This window comes from Callospermophilus lateralis, chromosome 3 (assembly GCF_048772815.1).
Source record: "Callospermophilus lateralis isolate mCalLat2 chromosome 3, mCalLat2.hap1, whole genome shotgun sequence".
Classification (NCBI taxonomy): Eukaryota; Metazoa; Chordata; class Mammalia; order Rodentia; family Sciuridae; genus Callospermophilus; species Callospermophilus lateralis.
Window position 1 is genome coordinate 4861695 of NC_135307.1, and position 27028 is coordinate 4888722.

Below are 27028 nucleotides of genomic sequence, written 5' to 3' on the forward strand. Positions count from 1 at the left end.
ACAACCACCATCCACCAGGACGCAGGGGACGCAGAGGGTGTTAGTGAGGATGCTGCATGTGTGCACATGTGCGTGAGTAGGTGTGTGCATAGGTGAGTGCATAGGTGAGTGTGTGCGTGTGCACAGGTGTGAGTACATGTGTGTGCATAAGTGTGAGTGTGTGTGAGGGTGTTCAAATGCAAGGACAGTGGCTCCAGGGAGACCTGAGTGGAGGGCATTGGAGGGGAGGGGACACCATATGCAGGTGGGTCCCGAGGAAGGAGAGTGCCTGGTGGGGGAGGTGGCCTTGTGGGGTGCCTGGTGGGGGAGGTGGCAGGTGGGGTGCCTGGTGGGGGAGGTGGCCTTGTGGGGTGCCTGGTGGGGGAGGTGGCAGGTGGGGTGCCTGGTGGGGAAGGTGGCCATGTGGGGTGCCTGGTGGGGGAGGTGGCCTTGTGGGGTGCCTGGTGGGGGAGGTGGCCTTGTGGGGTGCCTGGTGGGGGAGGTGGCCTTGTGGGGTGCCTGGTGGGGGAGGTGGCCATGTGGGGTGCCTGGTGGGGGAGGTGGCCATGTGGGGTGCCTGGTGGGGGAGGTGGCCATGTGGGGTGCCTGGTGTGGTAGGGGAAGGTGGGCAGGTGGGCTGGGGCCGGGAGCAGGAGGGGTGGGGGGCAGGAGGCGTCCTCTGATGGACTCCAGCCCAGAGGATGGAGAGGTGGCATTTTAACAGCCATGCTCTGGCTGAGCACGGACAGCGGGGTGGGAGGGGAAAGCCAATGAGGGGAGAGATGGGGGCAGGCTGGGGGGCAGCATCCACGTTGCTGGGCCACAGGTGCGCGGTTTGGGAGGAGGAGGGGTCGGGATCTCTCAGTCTGAGCTGCTGGAACTGCAGTTGCTCTGCCCTGGGCCAGAGGTGGGCTGAATGGGGGGATGAGCAGCCTGATCCAGGACCCTTGGGGCTGATGACTTGCATCCTTGGTGGTGACCTGGCACAGGACTGGAACTGGTAGGCCTGGCCTGAAGGTGGGGTCTGGTGGCATTCTGGGCCGAGTGATGACTCAAACTCTTGAGCAATGTTAAACTAATGGAGGAGAATGATGATACTCTCACAGCTCCAAGGACGGGCAAGGTCAAGGTCCACCCGTGGGCTCGAGGCTCGCCCACATGCCCACTGTCACCCTCCAAGAGCAGCCCTGTTGGCAGGCACCCTCAGTGCTGCCTAATGCTGGCCTCTGCTGGGCTGTGGCCCCCTGAGCCCACCTGGGACTGGGCCTGTCCAGGGAGCAGCTGTAGCAGGGCTACTTATAAAGTGTCACTTAAGCGACAAACCAGAGGGGCAGAAAGCCAACTCCCTGGGGTGGAGGTGGAGGGCAGGGGCCTGGAGAGGGGATAAGAAGGGGTGTGGGGCTCCTCTTGGGATCTCGCTAGGGCCCAGTTTGATCTTGGCTAGGAAAGAAAAGTTGAGAGGGGGTGGTCAGGAAGAGCCGCAGACGCTTGGTGTACCAAGGTGACTTCAGTACTACTGGTAGGTTTCCAGGACCTCTCCAGGGTGTCTGCAGGACAACAGGTGGGGAGAGGCCCTGGTGTGTCTGCCCCACCTAAGCAGGCTTGGGTCCTAGAAGTCCCGGGGGTGCAGAGAGCAGATTAGGCTCCTGGGACCCTGCCTCAGGCTCCCTGCTGTGTGTGTGTGTGTGTGTCCCGCCAGCTTCCTGCCTCTGTCCATTGAATCCCTAGGAGGCCTCAGAAACACTACCAGAGCCCAAGCCCTTCTGGTCCCGTCCCAGCCCTGCGAGTGGCGGGGTGGTGTTTGGGTAGGTCCAGGGAGCTCCTGGAGCCCAGTGCCACCCTTCAGGGTTTGCTGGCGGAGGCAAGGAAGCGTCAGGTCTTACACCTCACAGGAGATACATGACAAGATGTGCTTTTGCCTCTTTGGGTGTGAAATGCGGTGGCCAAAGGTTTATAAAAGGCCTGTGTACAGACCAGGTGCCAGGGAACCTGTCTGTGATCCCAGGGACACCGGAGGCTTGGGCAAGAGGATTGCAAGTTTGAGGCCAGACTTTGCAATTTAGTGAGTCCCTAAGTAACTTAGTGAGACCCTGCCTCAAAATAAAAAAAATATAAAGAGCTGGGCATGTGGCTCATTGGTAAAGTGCCCCAGGTTCAACCCCTGGTACAAACAAACCCACACAGGGAGCTTCTGCTTAGCAAACTTCTGGAACAGGGAAGGGAACTAAAGGTGGGGCTGAGAGCTTCGGGAATGGGCCTTCAGATACTTACTGTGTATCCTCTAGTTGTCTTTAAAACCAGGTACGTGAAATGCCTCTGATGACAAATTTTACAAACTATAAGAAGCACTTTTCTCTGGTGCCAACCAGCTGATCTAGACCTGGGGTTGGTACTGACTCCAGGACCTCTTGTGAGTGAGGCTGGGAAGGGCGTGGGCCTGGGGGAGTTGGGAGAGGGCTGAGCAGCTTCCTCTGCTGATTCTAATTTCACTCTTTTGGTACTTTTATCTTAATCAGTCTAGAGAAACAATTAGAGGTCAGATGAGCAGGTTTGGGGCCAGGTGTGGTGGCACATGCCTGTAATTCCAGCTAATAGGGCAGCTGAGGCAGGAGGATCCTGAGTTCAGGACAGCCTGGGTAATTTAGCAAGAACCTGTCTCATAATCAAAAGGGCTGGGGGTGTGGCTCAGTGATAGGGTGTCTGTCTCACATGCTCGAGACCCTGGGTCCAAGCACTTGTACTGCAATAACATAAAAAAAATATATAAGTAGGTTTGGGTATGTCAAAGGGACACAGAACTAACTGAACAAGTTCCAGCCACAGCTGGACAAAACGAGGTAGTGTGATTTATGACCAGAAGCATGAAATCAAGGTGGGTTGATAAATAGAGAAATGGGCCAGGTCCAGGATTCTGTGCAGCTCCTCTGCCCTCCAGTAGGAGGCAGCACCCCTCTCCAGTGTGGCTGCACACAGGTCCTTCCAAAGATGACGCGATATGGAGGGTCACCTGGCTGACTCCAGCAGCCCGGCACTCACGGTCACCAGCTCCCAGGATGCTGTGCGCCGTGCCTGTGCTCTCCTTAGGCTGCAAGGGGACAGTGCTTTGCCTCTGGCCTTCTTACCCAAACCCCCAAGCCCAGTGTATTTTCAGGGAATCGGGCATTCCTGGTCCCAGGACACCCTAAAAAGCACTCAGCCTGTTTCCTCAGAAGAAGGTTTTACTGAAAAACTGTCACAGCCAAGAAGAACCTAAAGAGATGTCTAGCTTCCCAGACAGGACGCTGGGGCAGAGAGAGACGGTACATGGAAACTAAGGAAATCTTCACGAAGCACAGACTTCACATAATACAAAAAAGGGAGATTTCAGTCTCCACTGGGACCTTTCTTTAAAATGCTCACGTGAGAAGCTGGGTAATCCCATCAACTTGGGAGGCTGAAGCAGGAGGATCCTGAGTTCAAAACCGGCCTGGGCAAATCAGTGAGGCCCTAAGTGACTCAGCAAGACCTTGCTTCTAAATAAAATATTAAAAAGGGCTGGAGATGTGGCTCAGTGGTTGATGCCTACCTAGCAAGCTGGAGGCCCTGGGCTTGGTCCCCGGTACTGCAGGAACAAAACACCAGGTCACGGGGACACGGCAGGGGCTGGTCTGCATCATTTTCCATTTGTTCTTTCTTTTTCTTCTTCTTTTTTTTTTTTTTGTATTTTCTGTTTATTCAAAGCTTTTCAAAACAGGATTCAGAAGTGGGTTCCAAGGAGCCCAGTGTGGGAAACCTGAGTTTATCAGTGAACAGCATGTCATGTTGGCAATCCCTGGAACATCGTGAATAATACTTTTTTGGGGGTACTGGGAAGTGAACTCAGGGATGCTCTATGACTGAGCCGCATCCCCAGCCCTATTTTGTATTTTATTTACAGACAGGCTCTCAGTGAGGTGCTTAGTGCCTCGATTTTGCTGAGGCTGGCTTTGAATTCACTATCCTCCTGGGATTGCATGTGTGCGCCACCGTGCCTGCCCCCTTTTACTTTTTATTTTGAGACAGGGTCTTGCTAACTTGCCTGGGCTGGCATCCTCCTGCCTCAGCCTCCTGAGGCAATGAGAGTGCAGGTGTGTGCCACTGTGCCCAGCATAACTGATGTACTTTTCAACCGAGTTTTCTTAGTAAGATTAAAACAACAACAACAACAACAACAACAAATTCCCTCTGGGTTCATCCCCTAGTACTGTATAAACCAACTAACAAGTAGAAAAAGAAATAGGGCAGTGGTAATAATTCAGAATCAGTGAGCTTGCCTAGCATGCCCAAGGCCCTGGGTTCCATCCCTGAAAGTGCATAAACAAAAATCAAAACAAACAATCAAAAATTAAATAAAGCAATATGCCAGGCGCAGTGGTGCCCACTTGTAATCCATATACTCAGGAGGCTGAGGCAGGGGGCTCTCAAGTTGGAGACTTGAGACCCAGTCTTAGTCTCAAAAATTAGAAAGTTAGAGTTGGGGCCGTGGCTCAGTGGAGAGCATTTGCCTAGCATGTGTGAGGCACTGGGTTCGATTCTCAGCACGACATAAAAATAAAGGTCCTTTGACAATTAAAAATATTTTAAAAAATTAGAAAGTTAAAAAAAAAAAAAAGGGTTGGGAGTGTAGCTCAGAGCACTTGCCTAGCATGCCTGAGGCAGGCGCCGGGCCCCCTCCCCAACACCAAAAGTGATTAAATAAATGGATAAATAAAGCAGGGGGTCCCATTTGAACTGCAGGTGCATATGGCCTCCAAGTCCCCGCCCAGCGCTAGGGTTCCAGGACATCACGTGTGGATGAATTCCTGTGTCCCCAAGGGCTTTGTTTTGGCCAAGGAGGAAGCCTGATGGCCTCGGCAGCGTCCACCCCACACGCCTGGCCGGTTGCCGTGGCTGGAAGTTCCCTGGGTGGCCTTGCTGAGGCTGGCCTTGGCCACAGTGCTGGTGGCCCCTGGGGTGCACTGTGCAGTCCTACTGGCAGCTGCCAGTCAGAAGAGAGAAGCCCCAGAGTGTGCCCCCTGCCCTTCTGCAGCCGCCCCTGCCCTGGACCCTCTGACCTGTGCTCTGTCCCTGTGCCCTTGGTGTTCTTCAGTTAGTGGCAAGTCCACGCCATGGCCAGCCTGAGGCGCGGCAGGCCCAACTGCATCAGGGCAGCGTTCAGCACCACTGGCACCGGGCCCAGCTTCCGGAAGAGGCAGAGGAATGCACGCCGTCGCCTCCAGGTGCCCCTGCCTGCTGCCCTTCGACTCGGTGGGTGGGAGGGTGGGGAGGGAGGGACCCCTGGGAAATGCCCCTGTGGCTCTTGCTCAATCTGCAAAGATGGCCTTTTGTAAACACTGGGGTGGCCCGTGCCAGCTCCTTGAGAGTCTTTCTTCAGACCTCGGCCATCCTGGGCCCCCAGGGAAATGCCCCTGTGGCTCCCCAGAGCCCGAGCAAGGCCTGGCCTCAGAGCCTCGGGGTCTGGGGGGTGGGGGAGAGGGGAAGGGGCTCCGGACCTTCCTCCACCTCTGGCTTTGGGTCCAGAGCCGGTGCCAGGTGCGTCTTGTCTGTCCCCTCCCTGTGGCTGGAGCACAGTGAGCACATTGGCCACCGAGGGCTCGGGCTGACCCCTGGTCCTGCTCCTCCCTCCTGTTAGCAGAGGCTTGGCCTGCATCTCAGGCCCCCAGACCCAACCTGCACACCGCCCTGTGCTCGTCCTTTCCCGCCTCGCCAGAGTCGAGGGCCAGGCAGGGCGGACCCTGCCACGTGGGCAGCGGCCCCCGAGTTCTCTGGCCCTGGGTGGCCGCCCTGGAGGAAGCGAACATTCCAGCCCTTTCCCGGCAGGTCAACCACAACAGGAATCACATGGACTTGGCTGAAGTTCTCTGGAGAGAGGTATGTCACCAAGGCCCGCCCATGGAGGGAACACAGGGGGCCCTCCCCAGAGCCCTGCCCCAGCCAAGGCGAGCCTTGGGACCAGACCCCTTGGGGTGGGTTGTGGTGGGCCTGCACTGTGATGTCCCCTGAGAGCAGTGAAGCAGTGATCAAGGAGAATTCTGCTTTGTTTTGTCTGACATGGGGTCTCCCTGGGCTGCCCAGGCTGGCCTCCCCCTCCGGGCCTCAAGTGAGCCCTCTGCCTCTGTCTCCGGAGGGCCTGGGACTGCCGGTGCATCCCACCCCCCATATCCAGTCAGTCAGGTTTTTTTTTTTTTTTTCCCTATTTGCCTCAGAATAGATCCCAGGGCCTCACACACGCTAGGCAAGCACTCTACCACGGAGCTATCCCCCGCCCACTGTTATGATATTTTAGAAAAAAAATGTGCTTTAAAGTCCAAATGGATTATTTTCAGTCTTCCGAATTTCTTTTGTTGCAGTACTGGGGATTGAAGTTAGGGGCGCTCTACCACGGAGCCATATCTGCAGCCCTTTTTTATTCTTTATTTGAGACAGGGTCTTGCTAAATTGCTGAGGCTGGCCTTGAGCTTATGATCCTCTTGCCTCAGCCTCCTGAGTAGCAGGGATCACAGGTGTGTGCCACTGTACCTGATTAACGAATAGTCAATATTAAAATTAATCCCAGTCCAAATTAAGATCAGTCTCAGTAATTGACACAGCTCTGGGTAACCCTGGTCCAGGGTGGCGTGAGTCAACAGGGAAGGCAAAAGATCATTTTAGCCAAAAACCAGGGCGTGAATGAATGCTCCTCTTGGTCTGTAAGTGCTGTCTACTGGCCACTGGGGCCTTGTGGCCTCTTGAGTACCGACTGCTATGTGGCTTGTGGACTAGAGCAATTCTGATTTGTTTCAGAATCTGAAATCACAATTGTTTACAGATGATTTTGTCTATTATCACGTTTACCTTTTATTTTTTGGAATAAATATCAGTGTCACCTGTCTGAAGAGGAAATGAAGTGCTGGGGTGTGGCTCAGTAGTAGAGCACAGGCTTAGCATGTGTCAGGCCCTGGGTTCCATCCACAGAACCGGAAAAATACAATAAAAAGAGGAAACAAGCTCTCTGGGAGGTTTTCAGTGCCCACGGGATGTGCCCGGTGGCGGGCCCCCGCCTGGACTCAGCTCTGCCTAGCCCCGGGGGCCTTTCTGGTGTGCGTGCTTGCATGTGTGCGTGCGCGCGTGTGTGCACACAGGTGCCAGCGTGTGGGTTATGTACTAAGCCGTGGTGTGGTGGAGGAGGGAATCGTGGGTCACCTGACGGTGGCCTGGAGGCTGTTTCCACAGGAGAGGGGACAGCGCCTGAGAGCTGCTTGCTGGCTGCAAGCTCAGGGCCTGACTCTGAGAGGCCACCTGTCAGTCTTGGGGACTTGTCATTCTCTGAATGAGATGACTTCCAGAGCCACTCAGTGAGGATCAGGAAGCAGAAGGTGAAAGGAGGGGACGGTAGCCAGGAATCTGATGGCCTCCCCCACCCCCCGTCTATCCTTCACCAGAAAAGGAGGCCTTGCTCTCTGGAAGAGGCATCAGGAGGGAGGGGGGACTCAGACCCACTGATGGTCTGTAGGGCTGCTCCTGGGCCAAGGCTGCCAGTCCTGTGCCTGGCCCTGGGTCACTGGGTCGAGAGTGACCAGCAAGGAGGCTCAGGCTGAGTTCTATGGAATATTGATCTATTTTTGTTGTTGTCGTTTTTGAGACAGCGTCTCACTTTGTTCCCCAGGCTGGCCTTGAACTCCTGGACTCAGGCCATTCTATCTCAGCCTCAGGGTAGCCGGGACTATACGCATGAGCTTCCATGGCTGGCTATTTGATCGAATTTATTTTTTAAAATCCACTTACAAAATAAAAAATTGGGGATGTAGCTCAGTGCTGGAACATCCCTGGGTTCAGTCCCCAGTAGTGGAAAAAATAAAAATCCACTCTAAGGCAGAGCATTTAAATTTGCCGACACCTCTGGTGGACGAAATAATTTGTGCATCTGTCTCTGTTAGCCATTTGCTGACAGGCTCAGCTTGGCTTTTGTCCTCAGTTTTTAGATTCTTACGATGGTGATTCAGAAGCCTGCCCTGGTCAGTTTGGCTCCTTCTCTGGCTGTTCCCCGGGTGAGGGGAGCAATGTGCCTCTGTACACACTGAAGCCCAGGAGTCCCGAGGACGCGGGTGTCAACAACGCTCTCCCATCCAAGGCCCCACACTTCTCGGTGAAGGCTGCCTGCTGGGCCCCCATGTCCCTGGAAGCCAACGACGTGGACATGCAACCTGAGAGTGAAGTCAGGCTGCCCCCGGAGCCCAGAGGCCCCCAGGAGGCCGGAAGGCAGGCGGAGAGGCCCTACACAGCCCAGGAGGACTCCAGAGCCACCAGGGCACCCAACCCAGCCAGTCCTGTGGAGCTCCTGGAGCTGGGCAGACACCTGCCCAGCAAGGCCAAGGGGACACGGATGCTACCCAGACTCGGAGGCGAGAGAGACAAAGGGCCCAAACTCTCGCTTTCCAAGAGAAAACTGGAACTTTTACTTGCAGAGCCTGAAAAAAATAAGAGAAAGAAGCAGTTCATGGCCTGATCCTAGGTGAGCAGATTTAGCTCAGGAAGGGGTCTGGAGGCCACATGAGGAGCCAGGTCATGGTCGGTCAAGAGGAACGTTGATAAGCACGAAGCTTTTCAAAGGAGACATGGGGGGCTGGGCTGGGGCTCAGTGGCAGAGCACTGGCCTGTGAGGCCCTGGGTTCGATCCTCAGCACCACATAAAATAAATAAATAAAAGAAAGGGTCATGTCCATCAGCAACTGGAAGAAAAAAAAAAAAAAAGACATGGTGTCACATGGTCCCCTTTTTAGATCTTGAATAAGAAACTTGTCCTCATCACCCAGCTTGAAAACGGGTCTGCCTTTCAGGGAGGGCCTCATGTGGCCTTTATTAACCCCTCCCTTCCCCAAACCCAGAGAATCAATTTTACTAGTGTGTGTGTGTGTGTGTGTGTGTGAGTGTGTGTGTGAGTGTGCGAGTGTGCTGGGGATGGAATCCAGGGCCAGACAAGTGCTCCTGCCCAGTTTACTTTCACTAAACCTTTGTGTGTTTTTTATTTTGGTAACAGGGATTTTTTTTTTAATATTTATTTTCTAGTTTTTGGTGGATACACCATCTTTATTTTTTAATTTTTATGTGGTGCCGAGGATAGAACCCGCGCATGCCAGGTGAGCGCGCTACTGCTTGAGCCACATCCCCAGCCCCTGGTACCAGGGATTGAACTCAGGGGCATTCAACCACTGAGCCCCATCACCAGCCCTGTTTGTATTTATTTAGAGACAGGGTCTCACTGAGTTGCTTAGCGCCTTGCCATTGCTGAGGCTGGCCTTGAACTCGTGATCCTCCTGCCTCAGCCTCCACAGCTGCAGGCTGTGCCACCGTCCAGGCACAGGTTTCTGAGCAGGTGGTCTGGGCCCAGCCTGTTGGAATGGTCAAGGCGTGGAGTCCCGGAGGGGAGGTGGTTTGCTCACTGAACTTAATCTACTTGCAGACAAAAGCCGAGAGGTTCTGGTGCTGGTGGTCCTGGTCTAGTCCTCTCCAAGTCTGGCTCTCTCCACACAGCAGTAGGACCACGCTGTTCCCAAGTGCCAATAAAGAGATGTTGCCACAAGGAACTGCTCCTTCTTCATGGTGGGGAAGAGGCCCTGCCTCGGGGTGCAGAGAGGGACTGTTGGATATCCATCAGATGCTCAGGTGGCAGAGGGTGGGGTGGTTAACATCCCGCTTCTGGCTCTGCCAGGCAGGGCCTGGCTAGTGGGGCTATCTCTGTCCAGCCAGACCCTCCTGTTGTGGAGGTGAGTGAGCCCAGAGGTGAGTTCCCGCTGGGGCCTGGGGGAGCCTGCTGCTCCAGGGGTGCCCCCAGAGGAGGCTACTATGAGGCGGCCCTGCACCGGGTGATGGGTATCCTTTGTGCAGTTTGGGAAAAGCCTCAGGTGCTCCTTGTGGGGTCTGCATGGAAGCCCTGGACCTCGGGGATAGCTGTCCAGGCCTGGACTGTCTCTTCCCCGGGGCACCACTGGTGGCATCTGGCAGCCAGGCTGCATCTGCTTGTTGACCCGTGGGCTGGAGCTGCTGGTTGACATTTCTGGCTTCTACTGGGACCGAGCACCACTTGCACACTTGGGCCCTGGACGGCCCGTCACCCTCAGTGCGCTCAACAGACCCCCAGATGCCAGGACCTGTTTCCACAGCCGGCCGCCTGTCACCCACCAATGTGGATGGGAGAAGCCATCTGAGCCCTGAGCCACTGTGTTCCCATCTGGGATGGTGGTGTGGGCGAATGTGCTAAGGGGAGGGGACCCACACCCTTGTCCCCAGGAGGCTGCGGGTGAGTGCCAAGCGCTCCTCCCCAAGCCTCAGGCTGAAGCCGACAGAGGAGGCAGGAGCCGTTCATGCTTAGTGTTTTATTTCATAAAACAAGCCTGGCCGTGGCCTCCGGAGCTCCTGCTGCCAGCATTCCGGTTCCCACTGCCCCCGCCGGCCAGCTTCCTTTCCGTCTCTGTCACCATTTTCTTTTCACAAGTCCACACCTTCCGAGCACTTTCAGGGTCAATGAGTGTTAGACATAAAGGGCAGCTACAAAGTCTAGCTTCACTCCGTGCACAGGACCGCGACGCCACGCTCGTAGAAGCTCCGAGGGTCCTCCTTGGTGGCAATCTCGAAGTCCACAGTGAAGATAAGGTCTGCGCGGGTGAAGTTCAGGTAGACAGGCAGGGTCACCTGCAGGAAAAGAGGAGGACGTGTCCAGGCAGGCCTGGCTCCAGTGCAGGGCAGCCTTGCCTGCTCACTGGGTGTCTTGCAGTGCCCGACCACAGCCAGGGAGGGCGGCCACTCACCACATTGGCCTTTTTCTCAGGGCTGGTTTGCTTGACCCAGCGCAGCTGTGTCAGGGGCAGGACGGTGGAGATGGCATTGGAGAGCGACAGCTTGTTGTTGCTGCACGTGGCCCCCTGCAGCTTCAGACCTGCCAGGTGAGGTGAAGCACCCCTGGAGTGGAGCCCCGGCCACAGGACTCTCGCCCATCACCTTCAACACACACCGTGGGAGCCATGGCCGGGGCCACCGTGGACACATGCCAGTGAGTAAGCGCCACGCAGGGGCTGGGCCTGAGCTCCACACAACTCCAGCTCACCTGTGACCCCGAAGCTGCAGGCATCGAGGGTGGCACTCTGTGAGGTGGTGACGTTGACCTCCAGGCAGAGCTCCTCCAGGGACCAGCTGTTGGCCTGAGCCACATACTGCCTGGTGGCGGTGATGTAGGCCTCGGGCACAAACAGGCCGCCCAGACACACGTGGATGTTCTGTGGAAAAAGCCACCGGGAAGGGGCTCAGGTGAGCGGGGGCTTGTGCCTGTCCCCAGAGCTGCCCGAGGCTCCCTGTGGGAGGGGCTGCTCCTCCCCGTGGACTTCCAGAGTGTGGCCCCCCACCTTTAGCTCCTTGGCACCCCCGGAGGCAGCTGCCAGGGAAATGTTCTGCAGCTGTTTGATCCGCTCGCTGAAGTCCGACACCCACTGGATGACGGTCATCCCAGCAGGCACCGTGTAGTGGGACCAGCTCCGGGGCAGAATCCCTGCAGCACAGGGAGACCTGGGCTCAGCACCCACGGGGCCCAGCTGTGAGGGCTCGAGACTCCCACCGAGATCCAGGGTGCTCGCCCCCTCCTCTGCACCCAGCCTACACTCAGTCTTCAGTGCAGCTTCCAGGCCAGGTCAGCTGGGGGTGAGCGTGTGTAGAGGGCCACCATCAGAGCCAACCACACCACAGCTAAACACCCGCGCAGGGGCTCAGTGCTCTGGGCACCACAGGCTCTCAGGACAAGCGCGAGAACCCTGGGGCCTCCAAACCCACACCCTCCCAGGGCACCATGCCCAGTAGGCTCCCACGGCCAGGCCTGACCAGGGGCCTGTGGCCTGTGTGGACAGAGTCCCCAGATAGCGGGCCTGGATGGCAGCCCCTGGTGAAGGTCTGGTCACTGTGGCAGCCGCATCTCAGCACCTTTCACGAGCTCGTTGATGAGCGTGCGCAGGTAGTTGGTCTGCTTCTTCTTTCCTTCGCACACCTGGACGACATCAGCCAGGTCCTGGCGCACGTCTTGGAGTAATTTGGCTCCCATCTTTACTTCTCTCTCAAAGAACCTGAACAAAGGATCCTAAACTCATCCAAAGAGGAGAGAAGGCCAGAGAGAAGAGAATTAGGCGAGGTCCCTTCTTCAGCAGGAACGGGAGAGGGGTGACCTCTGGGGAGCCTTGGACTCCCAGCCCACCCAGAACTGCTGGCTGCCTTAGTTGGAGACCTGGGGTGGCCTGGCCAGCTGACTGCCCCCAGGAGGACTAAGGGTCACTCTCCTCTCTCATGGAGCCCAAAGGCTGCCAGGCACCGAGGGCGAGCCTGTCTGAGGCTGGACTTGCCAGGACCCTGAGCCCGCAGTGCCGGCTACCTTGATGTTCTCCACGGTGCGCTTGAGGTGGCTGAGCGTCTGGGGGATGAGGTGCAGCCAGTTGGAGGCCGTGGTGTGCAGCGTCCTCATCCAGGCGGGGCGCCCGTCGGAAGTGGAGTCCGTCCTCGTTTTCTTCTCGGTCTCTGCGTACGCCAGATCATCCTCGTCCTCCAGCATCTGCATCTTCAGCATCTTACTGATCATGTCCACGCCTGGGCACGGTGCCAGGGGCAGGCAGAGGGAGGGAAGCACAAAGGGGAGGACAGACTTGAGCTTCAAGGCCACGGTGGGGTCAGCTGGAGAAACTGCGGCCTCCAAGGCCCTGCCATGCCTGCCTTCATTTCCTTGGTGCAGGGGATGGCACCTGGGGCTTTGCAGTGCTAAGCACCTGCTCTACCACCCAGCTGGTTCCTGATCGTAGAGCACAGGAAATGGCTTGGCCAGAAAGGTTAGACGACATATGCAAAACGACTGCCACCTGGTGATGTTCATGGCTGGCAAACCTGAACCAGTGGGGGGCATGGTGCACACACCCATAACCTCAGCAACTTGGAGGCTGAGGCAGGAGGCTCAAACTTCAAATGAGTTTAAAGCCAGTCTCCACAACTTAGCAAGTCCCTGTCTCCCAGTGAAGAAGGGCTGGGAGGCAGCTCAGTGGTGAAGACCTGCGATTCGATCCTCAGTGCCAAAAACCCAAAATGGAACCACCCAGTTGGGTGCATAGACTGAAGAGAAGCTCTTCTAGACCCAAGGGCTCTGGTGCCCACTCGGACACGGGAAGGGTGACTCTGTGCTCCACGAGCCCCTCAGCTCTGTGAACGCAGAACTGGCCACCACAGGGCCTTGTGGTGCCCTTCGCCTGCGGCTTCCACACTGCCATCCACTCTAGGGGATTCCTGAACTGCACGGTGCCACCCACCATGACCAGATTTTCCTGGAATGCCAATCCCAGCTGACTGAAGGCCCCTCAGTGTGGGGCTCTGGGTGGTGGCTGCCCTGTCCCACTGCCCATCCACTGACAGCTGAGGGCCAGTGCCTGAGCTGCTGGTCCAGGCCAGCCTCTGCTACGTTCTCCCATGGGACCAGGTGTGGTGATGGGCAAGAGGCTCCCGACAGCGTCGCTGGGTCATGGGGTTCAGACAACAGTCCTTGCATCATCGGTGGGAGGGTTCAGGGCAAGTGGCCCAGCACTGAACAAAGTCAGAGCCCCACCCACCTCACCTACCGGATCCCTGTGGTGGCCAGGCCGCAGACCTTCCTTGTTTCCTAGCTAAACCCACACGGCCACAGCTAAGCATCCTGCTTCTTGGAGAGAACAGGTGGCGTGGCTCTGAGGCCTGAGGCCGGTGTGCCTGCCCTTCCCTCTGGGCAGTGGCTCCTCCTCACGGAAGCACCTGCAGGCACCCACCTGACCCAGGCGAAGATGAGCCATGGTACAGAAGCACAGCCTGCAAGAGTCCAACCTGCCTGCATCGACTCAGGTGAGCTGCCTGGGCCTTTCTCTCCTGAAGACGACCACTCCTCAGACGGTGTCTTAACTGCCTTCTGGCTCAAAGCACTTCTGAACGTTTTGGAAAATAAACTTTGTAAATAAAAATAATAACTGCTGAAAAAAAGTGACCGATGGTTTTATGGTGTCACTTCAGGGCTGGGGTGTGGCTCCGTGGTAGAACAACTGCCCAGCATGCACCTGGCCCTGGGCGCCATCCCCAGCACCAAGAAAATAAGTAAGTAAGTAAGTAAATAAGTCACTAATATCAGGTACTATTCAACCCTTGAAGAAGAAAACACATTTCCAAGGCAGGCAGTTCCCACGCGCTGAGCCAGCACCCCTGACCAGGGGCTGTAGCAAGAGGCCACGCAGGCCCAGCCCCACCCGGAACACAGTGGCGGCAGCAGCGGGGCTGGGGCAGTGCAGGTCACCCACCCTGGGTGGTGAGGAGGACCCTCTCCGCGTTGTTGGGCAGGCCCAGCCAGGACGGCGTCTGGGTGTCGGGGAGCAGCTCCACCCACTGCACAAACTCCTCACGCCTGGAAAACCGGCACATTTGGGGACAGCATTAGAGGCCATGGTGGGCAGCGCCTCCCACCCAGGACCGCACTCCCCAGGGAAGGCAGGGGCGCACCTGATGCCGTCGGGCATCTGAATGTCCTTGTGCCCATCGACCTTGCACGCCAGCTTGAACTCGCTGTCAAAGCTCCTGGTGGTGAATAGCCGCTCCAGGAAGGTGTTGAGCAGACGCTGATCGAACTCGTTGTCCACCCGCCCGCCGTAGATGGACTGCGCCATTAAGGTCTTCAGGGCGGACCACGGGATTTTATCGGGCGAGATGTTCTGCCTGCCCTGAGGTGAGAAGTGGTCAGGTCACACTTGGGCCAAGGAGAACCCACTTCAGCCAGCAGGTGCCACTGTCGGCTGTGCTCTGCTGCTGACAAGCTCAGCCTGTCCCTCGGACACTAGTCCCTCCGCTGCCCTAATGACCTGTGGCACCTGAGCGCCTCCCAGGTGGCACCGCCCACTTGCCTTGGCCGTGTCATCCAGCCACGTGTCCACTGTGTCGCAGGCTGACCGCAGGTCAGACTCTCCAAACTCGTACTTCTTTGACCAGCCCAGGGGTGCGTAGCGCAGGCGCTCCTGGATGACGGCGTGGAACCAGGCCAGCAGGAAGTACAGGCGGGCACGCTCGTTGGGAGACTAGGAAGAAGTGACAAGGACAGGCATCATCAAAATCACACGGAAACAGTGCAGACGCCACATCAGAACCAAAGCCCTGCCTGCCAGGAGCCTTCCACACTGATACCTGGGCACCCTCTAAGTGACATGGGGATTGCTGGTTGAAGATGCCATCCAATGACACTTGAAAAGAATGTATTCGGACAACAGAAAACAATATGGAGACATTTCCTGAAAACATGGATCACAGCACAAAATAAAAAAGCACTAAATACAGAAAAAATTAGCCCTAGTTTTTTTTTTTTTTTTTTTAAATGGTACTGGGTTTTGAACCCAGGGATACTCTACCACTGAGCTACATCCTCGTTCCTTTATTGTAATTTGAGACAAGGGTCCCATGAGGTGGCACAGGCTGGCCTCCAACTTGTGATCCTCTTGCCTCAGCTTGATGCAAGATTCTTGCATAATCCCCTTCCTCTTGTCCAAGCCCTCAAGTCTGCATTTGGTGCTGGGAGAATTCTGTGTGGCCCCAGGGCACCCATGCTGGATCCTGGATCACCGTGGGCCAGTCTGCTCCTTCAGGAATGACTGCCATGCCCCAGGCCCACGGTGCACATGGAGATTCACCTTGTCACCTGTGCACAGGAAGGAAGTGCTGCCCACCGTTAACCAGTAAACACATCATGCAGTTTACCACGAGGCACAGCTGGGATGAGAGGCCCGCTTCTGAGTTCAGAGAAGGGACCTCGTGTCTCTGCGAGCACAGGGAGACGGCGTCAGGAGGACCTGCTCTTTACCTTGCATATCCGTGAGACAGGGATGCTGCTAAACGTCCGTAGCATGTTGGCCTTCACCCCCGGCGGTGGCTCAAACACAAAGATGCGACCCGCACGGAGCAGATTCACAGGCACCTGGGGAGGACACAGTGCCTGTGACCACGCTGCTGGATGTGCAAGCAGTCAGCACAGGAGACCAGGCAGTGTACCAGCACCGAGTCCCTGTCTTCACTCACCTTAGGGTTGATCTCCATGGTGAGGAAAAGGCGGAAGCAGGCATGTGGCTGCAGGGAGTGCAGCTTCTTCTCCAGCTGCATCAGCCACCCTGGGGCCAGGTGCACGTTCTTCAGCATCACCCACCTGCACACAGGAGAGCCACCGCCACATGTGGGTCCCTGCCAGAATTCTTGGGGATGTGGGTTTTTTAATCAAATCCAAGAAGGCCTACCTGCCCGACTTCACAGCGGTGTTTATCGCCTTATCTGCTTGGTTAAAACCTTCCGCTGAGCCTGGCATGAGGAAGGTTAGTGTCAGCAACAGCAACCTGGTGCTCCAAGGCCACCATGGCCCCGTGAGACCACCGAGAGCCCTTACCAATCGCAATGGAAGTGATCTGCGTGTTCTGCTCGGCCGCGAGGTCCTCCACGTGCCCGCTGGCGTCATACCCAGGCACAGAGCACATCAGGACAGGCGTGTTTGGCTTCACCTGCAGATGAAGAAGGCAGAAGTGAGAGAAGAAGATATCATGTGCCTGTCAAGGGGTGTCCCAGGGTGTGGCCGAGATGCAGTCTCTGGGCTGAGGAGAGGGTAGCAGGGAGCCGGGCAGGTTAGGGTCCTGAGCAGTGCCTGGTGTTGGAGAAGACTGCAGCCAGGAGGCAGAGCAAAGCTGGGGAGTCGGGGGTGGGCAGCTGCTGGTGGGAAGTCAGGGGCACGGGGCTAGGGCATTACCTCTGTGCCCACAATGTGGGTCAGGTCGAGTGGCTGCTCCATGATGGACATGAAGGACTCCCCCAGGTTCGTGGACACAAACACATGGGCCATGGCTAGCAAGCGATCAGGCCGGAAAGCCTGGATCAAGAGCAGGCGGTGGACAGCCTGCCCAATGGGAGCTGAAATGAAGCGTGCACCTGGCTGAAGGACACGATTGTGCCGGCCACCTGGTCCACCCAGAGCACCCGCTGCCCCAGCACAGGGTACTCCAGATACGGTCAAACCCCACCCCAAACCTCTTGTTCTAGCCTAGAGGACTTCCCCACCTCCTGCTGCTTCTCCAGCCCTGAACACCCTGCGACAGGACACACCTTGGTGCCATTTGTTGATTATTTACTTACTTGTAAAATGTGTGATCACAGGAGGGTCCCTCAGTTTTAACACTGAACCACTCACCTTGGGAACCAGTGGCTTGTTATTTTTTGGGAATGTCACTTCAAGTGGAAAACCCCTCACTTAAATTCAGGCCCAGAAAGGAGACCCCAGGGGCTGGGACACCACTCACTTGCAGGAGTCTCCTCACTCCAGAGGTAGGGTACTGTCTGTTCTGGAGAGCTGCTGTCCAGCCAGATGCCAAACTGCTGTGGAGACAACACAGAAAGCACTGTGGGACAGAACTGGCACTTTGTGTGGTACTGGGGAACGAAACCCAGGGCCTTGCCCTCCCAGAGCTGACCTCACGGCAGAGGCTGAGTGGGCGCACAGGATCGCACAACCCAGCACTTGAGGTTATGCAGCATGCCACCTTTATATTTTAAAATATTTTTAGTTGTAGATGGACACAACACCTTTATTTATTTTTCATGTGGTGTTGAAAATCGAGCCCAGTGTCTCACATGTGTGAGGCAAGCACCTTGCCACTGAGCCCCAGTCGAAGCCCCAGCATGTGATCGTTACTGCCAATTCCTGCGATGAGGCTGAGCGCCCCAGTGGTCCATCCCGAGGAGTCCCCTACCTCATCTGCCTGAATCTTGGAGATCAGGTCTCTGAATGCAGGAAGACAGCTCAACCTCATGACCGCCTCTGCCTGCTCCACAGTCAACCCCTGGATCTTGGGGGTGGATCCTGCACTCAGAACCATCTCTTTCCCTCTCAAGAAGTGCTGGAACTCTGCATCATAGGTGGGCTCCCTGAGGAGGGTGGACAGGCAGACAGACCTTACGTTTGCTTCTGTTGGCTTAAATCAATGTACCCTCATGTGAAATGCCAGCACCCACAGAGGGCAAGCCCCCAGAGTGAGAGCAGGCCGTGGCCTTACCCCACGGTGCCCTTCAGTTTGATTCTGGCCAGCAGCATGGCGAAGGTGATGTGATCCTGATGCAGCATGCCTCTTGCCACCCGGTTAAACGCCACCTGAGGAAACATGGGCATGCATGTTCCTCAAGTGTTTTTTTTTTCTTTATATATATTTTAGCTGTTAATAGACCTTCATTTTATTTATTTATATGTGATGCTGAGAATCGGACCCAGGGCCTCACACATGCCAGTGCCCTGCACTGAGACCCAGCCCAGGGTCCCACACATGCTGGACAGAGCTCCTCCACTGAGCTACCCGACACCCCTGCCCCGACAGCGGGTCGCCCACCTGGAAGAGGTCCTTGGTTATGATGGAGAGGCGCTGGGTGTGGTCGGTGATGCCCTTCAGGTTCGGGTTCTCATACAGGACGTTGTGGTAGATGTCCAGGAAGAACTGCAGGGAGTACTGGTACAGGAAGTGGATCTGAAAGGAGGCACAACGTCAGGCCACCCAACCGGCACCACACAGAGGCAGCGGGCCCCGGCTGGGTGACCCAGGGTGTCAGGTCACCTGCTTCAGGGACTCCATGGTGAAGTAGATGCTGCTGCAGGCGGTGGAGAGCGGCAGGTACTGCTGGGACACCGTTTCCACCTCCTGCATGACGATGTCCGTCTCCTCCACTTTCCTGGTGACCTCGGCAGCCTCCCTCTTGAGGTTCTCCAGAGTTGTTATGATTGTGTCATCATCCAAAATGCGCCCCTTCACCTCATTCAGAGCTTGTAGCAGAGACTTTTCCAGCTGACGTAACCGTAGCTGAAATTCTCCTGCAGTAACACAAATACACTTTGCTGTAATACATTTGTTCAAAAGGAAAGAGCGCCCTCCCTAGTGTGCAAACTCAACCACCGGGTCCACCCAGTCCCTCGGGTCAGTCTCCTTGCCTGCACCACCCCTTGCAGGTGGGCAACAGGCCCATACCTTGAAGCTTCAGGAGGTCAGAACGTTTCTCGTCCACATCAGGTCTTTCTGCTTTGAGGACCTCATTGAGACACTGGCTTTGCAAACTGCTTCGGGTGACTGTGAAGTTCACAAAAGTGACCCGCGAACAGAGATCCGGTGGGAACTCAACCTGCCGAAGTGAGGAGCAAAACAGTCTTTACCCTGCCGCCAGACCACATGGCCAGCGGTCCCCTGTGAACCACCTCACTGCTTACCGTTGGGTCCCGGGTGGACAGGAAGATGACGAATGATGGTGACAGGTCTATGTCCTGATCACCCAGGGTAATCAGCACTCGCCCCCCGGTTCGCCGGACTTCGCGGTTCAGGACTGGATTTAACACTGGGTCGTAGCTTTCCACGTCCTGGACGGCACAGGAGGAAAGCCAAGCTCACCTTCAGGTGACTGTGTGCACTGTGACTTCCCACCTAGAAGCCACCAGCCACTTAGACCTGCACGGCCTCATAGATTGCCCTGGTCTACATGTGGCTGCTTAGAACTCAGCTCTTAGTCACATTGGCCACAGAGGTGCTCAGTAGCCACTTGTGGCTCGTGGCTCCTGGGCTGGACACCTCAGACTGTGAGACATGTCACCACACAGTATGCTCTGGTGGACAGTGCTGACCTCGACCCTCTAAATGGAATTCTAAATGGAAACAGTGCTTTTGTTTGATATGTGTGTGCATGTGTGTGTACACACATACAAATAATATATTTAAACATATGTGTATATCCAATAAATTTCTTTTTTTAGTGATACTGGAGATTCAAACTCTCTCCTGGTTCTGATAGCAAACCAATTCTAATGTTGCCAGCATATGCACATTTACATCAACTGTATTTGAAGAAAAGCAAACACAGCCCTAAAAGGAATTCACTCTCAGAAGCAGGTCTCAAGAATGCAGACATAAACACCAACCTGGACCAGAAGAGGGTTGCCAAATCTCAGCGCACTCTCCAGATTCTTTCTGAAGGCATCATCCAAGAAACTGGTACGTGTTATTTTACGATCCTTATACTCATTCATAATGAATTCTGTGGCTTGTCCGGAGGGGTCAATGATCAGTGGATACCTGAGGATGAGGCCACAGAAGACAGGTTATGAAGTCCAGCAGGGAAAGCAGGGTCCCTGACAAGACAGGAAGTAAGAAAGGCCATCACCACCACTCAGGGTGACTGCTGGACATTTCCAGATTCACCAGGGAAGACTTGAATGCTTCATGTGCGATGGAGTCACCCCTAGGGCACGGTGGCCTCGCCTATGATCCCAGCAACTAGAGGGGCTGAGGCAGGGGGACCCTAAGTTCTAGGTTAGCCTTAGCAACTCAGTGAGGCCCCATCTCAAAATAAGAAGTAAACAGGGCTGGGAGAACAGCTCAGTGGTAGAGCACCCCTGGGTCCATCCCCAGGGCTACGGTAGGAGGTGGGGACCCATAGCTGGAGTCATCTGCTGTAGAACTGTGACAAGCAGGTCGCACTCAGAGCACCCTGTGCGTCTCCCAAGGCCAAGCAGCCCACGTCTGCATTTGCTGCCCTCCCAGCCAACAGCAGAGGCAGGTATTAATGACAACGCCACAGCATCACTGGAGGGTCCTGCGGGGGGCTGGGGATAGACAGGCTGCAAGCCTGGCAAGCGCTCTGCCTTCGCCACACCAAGCCCCAGCGGCACAGGAGGGGCCAGCATCCAGGGCTGGGGAGTGGCCCTGGAGTCAGGTGCTGGCTAGCACGTGTGAAACCTGTACCACAGAGGAAAGAGCTGGCTTCTTAGTGTTTGCATGGGCAGCACCCTGTCAAGTGAGATGCCATGCCATCACTCACAACCAGACTGTAAGACAAGTACTGTCCCCAACTCCACCTCATTAGGAGGAAACAAAGGCACAGAGGGGCTGGAATCAAGGGTCAGCTGGCCAGAGACCCCAACAGACCACCCACCAGGTGGTAATGATTCCTGGCTTGTGCAGAATTTGGACGCTGTTGAAGATCCTTCCAACCTCTGGTCACCAGATCCCCTCCCCAGGTGCCTGTTTTAGCAGGTGCCACTCCAACTACACAGGCAGGCTCAGGTGTCCAGTCACCTGTTGAGTGTCCTGGGAGCCTCGAGCTCCCTCCAGTCTTTTGGCTGGCACCTGTGTCCTACAGGCTTTGCATTTTTGTTTGTGCCAGGCAACTGCTGAGGACACCCAGGGGCAGGACTCCAGGTCAAAGGCTGGGGGGTTTCTCATGTAGACAAAGGCAGCCCTGCACACAGACTGTACGACTGACTGGTACCATGCAGCGCAGCCCGATTCCAAATGGCCTCTGGCAGAGCCAACATGGTTTTTTGTCCTCAGGACAATGGCACACAGGAAGGGCTCAGCAGAGGTTTGAAGATGCTCGAAGATATTTACATGGTGTTAGGAAGAAGTCTGGGATGTTTTTCAAGCCAGGGGACTCGTTCTGGTTGGAAGTTCACTCCCTCTCAGGGTGAGGGGACTTGATGCAATTGGTCCTGAGGCTTCCCTGTGGCTTCTTGCACCAGGCCCACATTCCCTGCAGTTATGTTTCACTTCTGCTGTGGTTTGTTTCCTCTTTTCTTTTTAGACAGGATCTTGCTAAGTTGCTGAGGCTGGCCTCGAACTCACAATCCTCCCAGCTCAGCCTCCTGAGTAGCTGGTATTACAGGCACGCATCACCACACCCAGCTTTATCCCAGCCTTCCACAGGGAAACACGAAACAATTTTCCATTTAGCTAACTATTTCAAATTCTTGCAGTATTTTAAGAGAGGACTGTCAATGTCCACTCCAACACCCAACTGCTAATGAATTTTAAAAAGTTACAGGAAACATTCATTGTGAACAATTCAGATCATCATGCTGTGAGAATAAAAGGAACCGTGCACACTCTGCTGCCAGCGACGAGGGCCAGCCTGCCAGCACTGCCTATGTGATACTTCCTACTCCTCCCTCCTGAAGAGCGGCTTTGGGAACAGAAATGTACCCTCCCCACATCCTGCCCTGCCTCTTGGTGTCCGAGCACTTGCCTGTTGAACCGTTTCAGCATGATGGCATTTTCTGTGCACAGGTCATCAGCAGGCAGCGAGCTGGCTTGCCAGCGAAGACGCTCGTCAGCATTGGAGAGATACTCTGTCCTCGCGATGTCTGTGCGGAACTGAAAGGCGAGGCCGGTTATCTCCCCCTCACCCAGCTACACTGAGGTAGGACTCTCAAGCCCCTCTAAGCCTGCTCCTCATCCGTCTGGCCTACACCTGCTGGCAGTGCCCCGGGACCCACCTGGATGTTGGCTTGCTGTAAGTGATGGGACCAGGTGGTGAACAAGTTCTGCCGCATCTGCTGGTCAAAGTAGCCTGCATAAGCAATAAAGGCAGCTGACAGGAGGCAGTCCCCGGCAATGGTGGACATCTGGTTTTTGAAAGTTTCACTTGTTTTTTCCCATCTTTCGCGTTCAGCAGACAGACTTTTCAGAAGAGCGGTGCTCCGGTTCACCTAGGAGGGAGTGCGAGGAGCAGCTCAGGCAGGCGCCTTGCGGCTGCACCTTGAGGGCCACAAACGAGTTTACCCACACCCCCCACTTATGCAGGGCTCTGGGGGGCTGGAAACTGGCTCTGGCACATGGGCCCACCTATGTGTGATGACAACACAAGTGTCGGAATCTCATCAGGACAAGAGCGGAGGATAGGGCATCCCCTCTCAGCCCTGGGACACGTGCAGAGCTGGGTGTGGGAGGAAAGGGCCCGAGGTGAGGAAGGGCTGGGTGAGACCAAAGGCAGGCAGCGCGGCAGAAGATGTGGAGCCTACTTTGATGATGGGGGTGGGGAGGGAGAGGGAGAGGCTAGACTGTCCAGCTGGTCTCTATCCTAGCACTACGTGGTTAACACCACCAGACACTAAAGCGCCAATTCGCCGAGATCCAGATGGCCTGGGGGGCTGAGGAAACTGAGGGTGGCCACGAGCCCCGCTTCCGGAGCAGGTCAAGACCGCCTCCAGGAGCCGCAGGCAAGACGGCAGGCAGGCTGAGCACGCCGGCGTACCTTGGCTTCCACAGCCGCCAGGTCTGCCTTGATGGCTTGGGCCTCAGAGATGAGCACCGCGTACTCCTCCTTGTAGCGGGCGATGCTGGCCTCCAGGTCCCGGATCATCTGCTCCACCTCGTTGGCCTTCTGCTGGTTGTCCTTGGCGTCATCTTCCAGCTTCTGCAGCTCATTCCGCAGGGGCTCCACCCTCTTCAACATGTCTGCATAGTTCAGCTGGGAAAGTCAAGTTGACAGCGGCCATTCAGAAGAGGCAGGAGGAGAGTCACCTTTCCCACCAGCCAGGGCCGGGTCTTACCTGTGCGATCGCCCATTTCACCATGGGGCCGCATGCCAGGGAGGCCCGGTTGACGATCTCGTAGTTGTAACTCGGGTTGGACATGTAGTTTTTCTTCATCTTCTCCCTTATGGCATCACTGCAAAAGGGGAATTTTATTTCTAAGCACAGGGAGGACAAAGGTGAAGTGTTTTCAGGAAGCTGGAAAGTGAAGGACAGAGCCAATGCTTGTCTCCCTTCCCCAGGGAACGCGGTGGGGAGCCACACCAACAGCTGGTTCTTGGGAAAGTGGACGCTGATGGAGGGCCGTGGACCTTCTGGTCCCTGCCCCTTGACCCACAGGAGAGAGACCCTCAGGCCAGTTTTGCCACAACAGGATGGGGCCCTTGCTCTGACTTGAGCAAAGGGTCGTATCCTTACAGTGCTCAGCCCTGGTGGAAGAGAGCTGGCCGGCAGGGTGGAGAGGCGAGGAAAGCACTGGGGAAACTCAGCCTTCTGCAGAGGGGACAGCCTTGGGAGACACTTGAAGAGTTGGGTAACCTGTACTCCTTCTGTGATGCCATCCCTCAGGAAAACCTCATCGCCAACAACGCTCAGACACCACCTCCATTCCCAGTGCCAAGCCAGTTCCCACGCCCCACCTGATCTCCTCGGCCGAGAAGTTGACGATGGTGGGAATGAAGTTCTCACGCATGATGATAGAGCGAATCTGCTTCCAGTCAGTGGTGCTCTCGCCCAGCAGCAGGCAGATGGATTCCAGTGCCAGCTTCACAGCGGCAGGAGGGTTGGCCATGGAGCGTACTTCCACCAGGTGCTGCTTCTTGATGGACTTCACGGCTGGGCCCAGCAGGTGTGCAGGATGCAGGGACAGAGGGCAAGGAAAGGAGGAGTGAGCCACCAGAGCCAGGCGGCTGCTCACAGGATCCCCAGGGCAAGGCTCTGTCTCTAGTCCTCTGAACAGAGGTGCTAATCTTATAAATGACTAAGGGGGCCTTACGTACTTAGTCTACACCAGCACTCCCTGAAGAGCAGGATATTGCTTTAAAAATACCTCACAACAGAGTGGGGGGCTTAAGGGCAGATAGTTTGCCTAGCCATGGATTTGATCCCCAGCACCAAAAAGCAAAACAAAATAAAATGCCCTACAAATTCTAATTTCTTTATCTCTAAAATAAATGTAATGGTATGTTACTTTATACAATTTCAACAAAGACCTTTTCAATCTGTTACGGTGTTGAATGCAGTATCGCCTGGGAATGAACCCAGGGGTGCTCTACCACTGAGCCATGTCCCCAGCCCTTTTTATTTTTTGAGACAGGGTCTAAATTGCTTGAACTATTGAGTTCCGCTGCCTCAGCATCCCAAGTCACAGCAATTACAAGTGTGCACCGCCGTGCCCAGCAAGGCCCCATTAGTTACTGGGTGAACTACAAACCAACAAAAATTTGCAAGCTTCCTTACACAGGCATGTAAAGATGGCAGAATGAGTTGTGAGCTGCAGATCCCGGAACTAGTGGCCACTGGCTAAGAGCAGGCAACACTGAACACTTATTGGTACTTTTTTCATGAAATTCAAGCCAGGGGTTGGCAAATAGCATATTTACATAAGCATCAATAGATCTTTAAAAATGCATTGTGATGTTAAACTTATTTTGCCAATGAGGGCGATAGGGTATGGCTGGAGGAGGTCAGCACTGGGGGTACGGCTCTGGGCTATATATTTTACACCTGGTGAGTGGAGTTCCTCTCTCTGCTTCCTGACCATCACGTGAACTGCTTCCCTCCAGCACACTCTTCAGCCATGATGTTCTGCCTCACCTCTAACCCCAATGTTGAGACCTCTAAAACTGTTCTTGTTGGGATTTTTAGTCACAGCAATGAAAAAGCTGACTTAAACAGATGGAGACATCCTGAGTATTTACAAAAGCCTCAGGTATCTGCCAACAATTCTTTGGGTGCACTACCAGCACCTCGAGGGAGGCCCACGTGTGGTCTAAGTCACCATCATCTGAGAGGCTGAGGGACAGCAGCATTCTGGAAAGCGCAGCTGCGACTGCACTCCCGTACCATTCTGGGCCTCGATGACAGCAGGCTCCACCTTATCGAGATCCTCCTTGACACTCATTTGCTTGTCTGCGATTACTTCCTGCTGCTTGTGCAGCTGCTCCTGAATCTCCTGGCTCATGACCTAGAAAGAAAAGATGGCTCAGGCACAGGGTGAGCCTTGGTCCCCCTGCTGAGTGCATCCTAGTCAGCAGCTCACACAACCCGCAAACCCTACAGCCCACCCCAAACCACCCCTCTTCCCCACTAGGCTGCACAGGCTCAGTGCCACATCTGTTCCTGGAATAGGAAGCACCTTTTTCTTTTCAGCCTCCTGCTGGTCTTTCACCATCTTTTTCAGCTTGTCGTTGGCTGCTGCATTCTTCACCTCTAGCTCCTGGCTCTTTATCCTCAAGTCCCGGCGCAGTTCTTCCACCTAAAGAGCAAAACCCATGCTGGGAAACGGGCACACGCACCAGTCACCCTGCCGGGCCTTGCTGTAGCTGCTCGCAGGAGTGAGGCATGTGCCTTGCCGTACCTGATCAACGGTTTCTTTGATTTTTCTGAGCCCGACGTTCAAGTGCATCTGCTGCTCCTCCAGCTCGCTACGCTTCTCGTGGAACAGGTTGGCATAGTGGTTGATGAAGTCCAGATAGTGGCGAGGCGTGATGGCCATTGTCCTGCCTCCCCGCTTTGCCAGCCGAGCGTTAGCCTTTCAGAAGATAAGTTAAACCTTTTCATTCTTCAGGATGCTCTTTGGGATTTAACCTCAGAAACTGCTAACTGTTCCACTTTGACAGACCACAGCATGACGCAGTGGGATGAATCAGTCCTCAGGGGTCAGAACACTCCAGCTGGCTTCAGTCACTTACACGCTCTCAGGAAGCACCCTAAGAGCCAGGTAAGGTGGCACACATCTATAATCCCAGTGACTTGGGAGGCTGAGGCAGGAGAATTGCAAGTTCAAAGCCAGCCTTAGCAACTTCATGAGGCCCTAAGCAATTTAGCAAGACTCTGTCTCAAAATAAAAAAGTAAAAGGTCTAGGGATGTGGCTCAGAGGTTAAGTGCCCCTGGGATGGATCCCCAGTATCAGGGGTAGGGGTAGGGGTAGGGGTGTGGGGACAGCAGCCCCCCAAACCTTTAAGCCTTTAACTTCTCTAAACAGGGTGGTGAGGACTGGGATTGTGGCTCAGCGGTAGAGCGGTCACCTAACACGTGCGGGACTCGGGTTTGATTCTCAGCACCACGTTAAAAAAAAATAAAAATAAAATAAATAAAGGCATTGTGTTGTGTCCATCTATAAAAACGATTCATTTTCTCTCTCTTAAAAAAAAAAAAAAAAAGGGTGGTGATTGTGCCACTTCAGAGGTGCCTTCCCCATGAATAGGCGCCATACTCTGGATCGCCCTGTCAGCGCCAACATGTCTGCGCCCACACCCTCTTGCTTATTTTCAACAGAGAGACGTGTCGACAGGTGTTGTGGCCATCTGTGATTCGTGGCTCTGGTCTTTGACTAGGAGGGAGCTGCTGGAAGCAGGAGGTGGAAATCAAGGAGCAGCAGAGGGAAGCCTGCATCAGACAACACCCTGGAGGCCACAGGGAGCCTGCAGACAGTGGTGACA

General features: G+C 55.3%; 2 protein-coding genes across 3 annotated transcripts in view; one reads left to right on the forward strand and one right to left on the reverse strand.

Annotated features, from left to right (window-relative positions):
- The first annotated feature begins 5105 nt into the window (after positions 1–5105).
- Positions 5106–9469, forward strand: LOC143393585 (uncharacterized). Its single transcript, XM_076847952.2, has 4 exons — positions 5106–5216; positions 5818–5868; positions 7952–8488; positions 9437–9469. The coding sequence occupies exons 1-3, from the start codon at positions 5106–5108 to the stop codon at positions 8480–8482; spliced, it is 693 nt and encodes a 230-aa protein (XP_076704067.1). The 3' UTR covers positions 8483–8488; positions 9437–9469.
- An 865-nt stretch (positions 9470–10334) lies between these two features.
- Positions 10335–27028, reverse strand: part of Dync1h1 (dynein cytoplasmic 1 heavy chain 1) — a 65369-nt gene continuing 48675 nt past the window's right edge. Inside the window, exons 49-78 of one of the 2 annotated variants that reach the window (XM_076849633.2) lie at positions 25944–26117; positions 25722–25841; positions 25430–25550; positions 24004–24199; positions 23384–23501; positions 23086–23301; positions 22328–22540; positions 22078–22205; positions 19976–20129; positions 19274–19420; positions 19038–19188; positions 18630–18883; positions 18408–18542; positions 18081–18175; positions 17778–17952; positions 17328–17400; positions 16781–16941; positions 16427–16538; positions 16281–16341; positions 16069–16192; positions 15854–15967; positions 14907–15077; positions 14509–14726; positions 14310–14413; positions 12383–12594; positions 11941–12094; positions 11373–11515; positions 11078–11246; positions 10782–10909; positions 10335–10665 (exon numbers count right to left, since the gene is read on the reverse strand). In XM_076849633.2, the coding sequence (XP_076705748.1) occupies positions 10537–10665; positions 10782–10909; positions 11078–11246; positions 11373–11515; positions 11941–12094; positions 12383–12594; positions 14310–14413; positions 14509–14726; positions 14907–15077; positions 15854–15967; positions 16069–16192; positions 16281–16341; positions 16427–16538; positions 16781–16941; positions 17328–17400; positions 17778–17952; positions 18081–18175; positions 18408–18542; positions 18630–18883; positions 19038–19188; positions 19274–19420; positions 19976–20129; positions 22078–22205; positions 22328–22540; positions 23086–23301; positions 23384–23501; positions 24004–24199; positions 25430–25550; positions 25722–25841; positions 25944–26117 (4470 nt within the window). In that variant the 3' untranslated portion in view covers positions 10335–10536. Of the gene's footprint in view, positions 10666–10781; positions 10910–11077; positions 11247–11372; positions 11516–11940; positions 12095–12382; positions 12595–14309; positions 14414–14508; positions 14727–14906; positions 15078–15853; positions 15968–16068; positions 16193–16280; positions 16342–16426; positions 16539–16780; positions 16942–17327; positions 17404–17777; positions 17953–18080; positions 18176–18407; positions 18543–18629; positions 18884–19037; positions 19189–19273; positions 19421–19975; positions 20130–22077; positions 22206–22327; positions 22541–23085; positions 23302–23383; positions 23502–24003; positions 24200–25429; positions 25551–25721; positions 25842–25943; positions 26118–27028 lie in introns of both variants that reach the window. The other variant, XM_076849632.2, reaches the window with a different exon arrangement.

What these genes read in the sequence shown, in the direction of transcription:
- LOC143393585 (XM_076847952.2), top strand. Translation starts at nt 5,106, where the DNA reads ATGGCCAGCCTGAGGCGCGGCAGGCCCAACTGCATCAGGGCAGCGTTC. An exon ending in ATGCACGCCGTCGCCTCCAG is followed by an intron (nt 5,217 to 5,817) that starts GTGCCCCTGCCT and finishes CTTTCCCGGCAG; the next exon opens with GTCAACCACAACAGGAATCA. An exon ending in CTGAAGTTCTCTGGAGAGAG is followed by an intron (nt 5,869 to 7,951) that starts GTATGTCACCAA and finishes TTTTGTCCTCAG; the next exon opens with TTTTTAGATTCTTACGATGG.